Source organism: Tupaia chinensis, unplaced genomic scaffold (assembly GCF_000334495.1).
Source record: "Tupaia chinensis unplaced genomic scaffold, TupChi_1.0 Scaffold138400_2, whole genome shotgun sequence".
In the NCBI taxonomy this organism is placed as follows: Eukaryota; Metazoa; Chordata; class Mammalia; order Scandentia; family Tupaiidae; genus Tupaia; species Tupaia belangeri.
The window spans coordinates 113,021-115,882 of NW_006198298.1; the positions used below are offsets into that span (position 1 = coordinate 113,021).

Below are 2,862 nucleotides of genomic sequence, written 5' to 3' on the forward strand. Positions count from 1 at the left end.
AGGGGCCCTTGGAAGTACAGAGCCAAGCACGTGGAAGCCAGGAGACCCATCTCGGGAGAGGAGCCCTCAGAAGGGAGTGGGGACAGACCCCCCAGGTGAGGCAAAGCCACCGAGCACAGGCTGAAGACACGGGAGCAGAGAGCTGCCCGCACACGGGGCTGCAGCCAGACACAGAGCCCTCACGAGCCCTGCCCACCCAGGCACCGGCCCAGTCCTCACCTCTGCACTCTGTTCCTCAGAGGAGTCATCATGGTCCTGCTTGCCCTCCTGGCTGCCATACTCGCGAGGATATGAGCGGTAATCCATGTCCCGGTAGTCATGGTCACGGCTCCGGTTCTCCCCACCATCATCCTGTGAGCGGTCAGTGGCTCCATAGCGGCCAGTCCTGTCGCCACGGCCACCTCTGAGGGAAGAAGGATTGGGAGGGATGAGAGGATGGTCCTTTCTGAAATGTGCAAGGCAAGGGTAACCCCTGCCCACTCTTTCAGTCCTACCCTCAGACAGGGATTCCTAAACTCTTATCCCATAGGGACAGTGGACTCCTGTACCCTAGCCCATGCCTCAAGATTCCGTCACAGGAGCCTCAGGTGTGGCTAACTGACTGGTCTGTCTACTCATCTCCACCCCAGCTTCCCCAGTTCTTTATAGCTCCAATTCCAGTGTGGGCATTCTCGAAGGCAAAGCCAGTCAAAGCCAACGATGCCTCTTGCTGCAGCGGCTCCCAACTAATCTCAGGACAGAATGACGATAAGCTCACCAATGCCCCATGAGGCCTGCAGGGCTCTGAGGAGCAAGGCCACCACCTCTCCTTCTCTGCCCGTTTCATGATCACCTCACTAGTACTGACAGCTCTTTGTTACAATTTTCCCAACAGTAATAAATGTAAAATAGGGGCTGGCAGGGGGGCGTAGTGGTTGGGTGCTGGACTCCCACATGGCTGATTGCAGTCTGAGTCTCGGACCTGGCGGCTTGCTTTCTTACTGTCCCCCCACCCGTCCCTCTCCAGTCAAATTATAAAAATATGGATATGTTAACTAATTTGATTTTTTGGGACCAGCAGTTAGCATAATGGCTATGTCGCTGGACTCCCACGTAGTCGCCTGTGGTTCGCGTCCCGGACCCGGTGGCTTAAAACTCATGCCGGGCATGTGTGTGTGTGTGCCAAAGTTCCCGAGAGGAGAATGGAGGAGAAGGGATTGCGGTGTGGCCATTCCCCCTGGGGGGTGATTTCTCGCTTTCTGTCTCTATATCTCTCTCTGTCTGTCTGGCGAGTGCACGTGCACTATGGCAAAAAACCTCTCCAAAAAAAAAAAAAGTTAAATAATTCTTAAAAAATTATAAAATAATTATCTCAAAGATGACTTAATTTGAATTTCTTTGATGAATTAAAAATCACTATTATGAGGGAAATGAGAGAACCAGGTCTGCTTGGCTCACTACCATATTCCCCAGGGTTTAGCCTATTAGCCTAGTTCTTTGCACTCAGTAGGTGCTCAACAATGATCCTGGGGATAAAAATGACTTAAAAAAATATACTAAGGTCAACCCCATGGCCTAGAAGTTAAGGGAGTGGGATCCTACATAGCCAACTGTGATTTGAATCCCAGACCCAAAAGCTTGATAATGCACTGGGTGCACATATGTGTGCCTCAAAATCCCAACAGGATGGAGAAACAGAGAAGGAATTGTGGTGTGATCACGTCCCACTAGGGGGCTTTCTCCCTCTCCTCTCTTTGGTGAATGCATATGCCTTCTGATAATAATAAAAATAATAATAAAACAATATCAAAAGTGTTCTAAAAGCAACCAATACAGATTCACTTAAAAAAAAGGAGGGGGGGCAATGGGTGGCGTGGTAGTTAAGGTGCTGGGTCCCACATAGCTGACTGTGGTCTGAGTCCTAAACCTGGAAGCTTGAAAATCATGCCAGGCACATGCGTGTGTGTGCTCAAAATCCCAGGAGGAGAATGGAGAAGGGACTGTAGCACAGCCATTCCCCCTGGGAGGTAATTTCTCACTTTCTCTTTGTCTCTCTGTAGGGCGCATGCACCCTACAGTAAAAAACTTACAAAAAAATTAAAAAACATAGGTAAAAAGCAAGACAAAACATACTATACACAAATGTTATTAGTAGGATTCCAATTCTGGTCTGAACAATATCAGCATGTCCATTATTGATGTCATTGTCAACATTATTTTTTTTTAAGAATTATTTTATTTAACATTTTTATTACTTTGAATAGTTCGAGAGAGAGAAAGAAGAAAAGCAAGAAAGCAAGCCTCCAGGTCCAGGACTTGAACCATGGTTGGCCATGTGGGAGTTCAGTGCCTTTAACCACCATGCCACCTGCCAGCCCCCCTTTATCTTTAAAATAATTACTTTAGGGACCAGCAGGTGGCATGGTGGTTAAGGCACTGTACCCCACATGGCCAACCATGATTCAAGTCCTGGACCTGGAGGCTTTCTTTCTCATTTTCCACTCGCTCTCTCTTTCTCTCTCTCTCTCTGGGGAGTGCAGGTGCTCTATAGCAAATTAAAAAATAGCAATAATCTTTTAAAAGATTTATTTATTATTATTTTAAAATTTGCTACATGCTACCCTTGCTCTTCAGAGAGAAAGAGAAGGAAACTGAGAAAGTTAAGAACTATTATTATTACTTTTAAAATTTGCTATAAGGCACCTGTGCTCACGGGGGGTGGGGTAGGGGGGTGAAAAAGCTGCCAGATCTGGGACTCAAACTGTGGATGGCCATGTAGGAGTCCAAAACCCTAACCACCAGACTACCTAAAAGTGATTTCTCATTTTCCTTCTCTTTATCTCTCACTGTCTCTCTCTGCAGTGAATGCATGCACACTTTGGC

General features: G+C 47.2%; 1 protein-coding gene across 1 annotated transcript in view; it reads right to left on the bottom strand.

Annotated features, from left to right (window-relative positions):
- RBM10 (RNA binding motif protein 10) overlaps positions 1 to 2,862 on the bottom strand; it is a gene marked incomplete in the record, with an annotated part of 45,453 nt that overhangs the window by 15,865 nt on the left and 26,726 nt on the right. Inside the window, 1 exon segment of the mRNA XM_027765464.1 lies at positions 220 to 403. Within this exon segment, the coding sequence (XP_027621265.1) occupies positions 220 to 403 (184 nt within the window).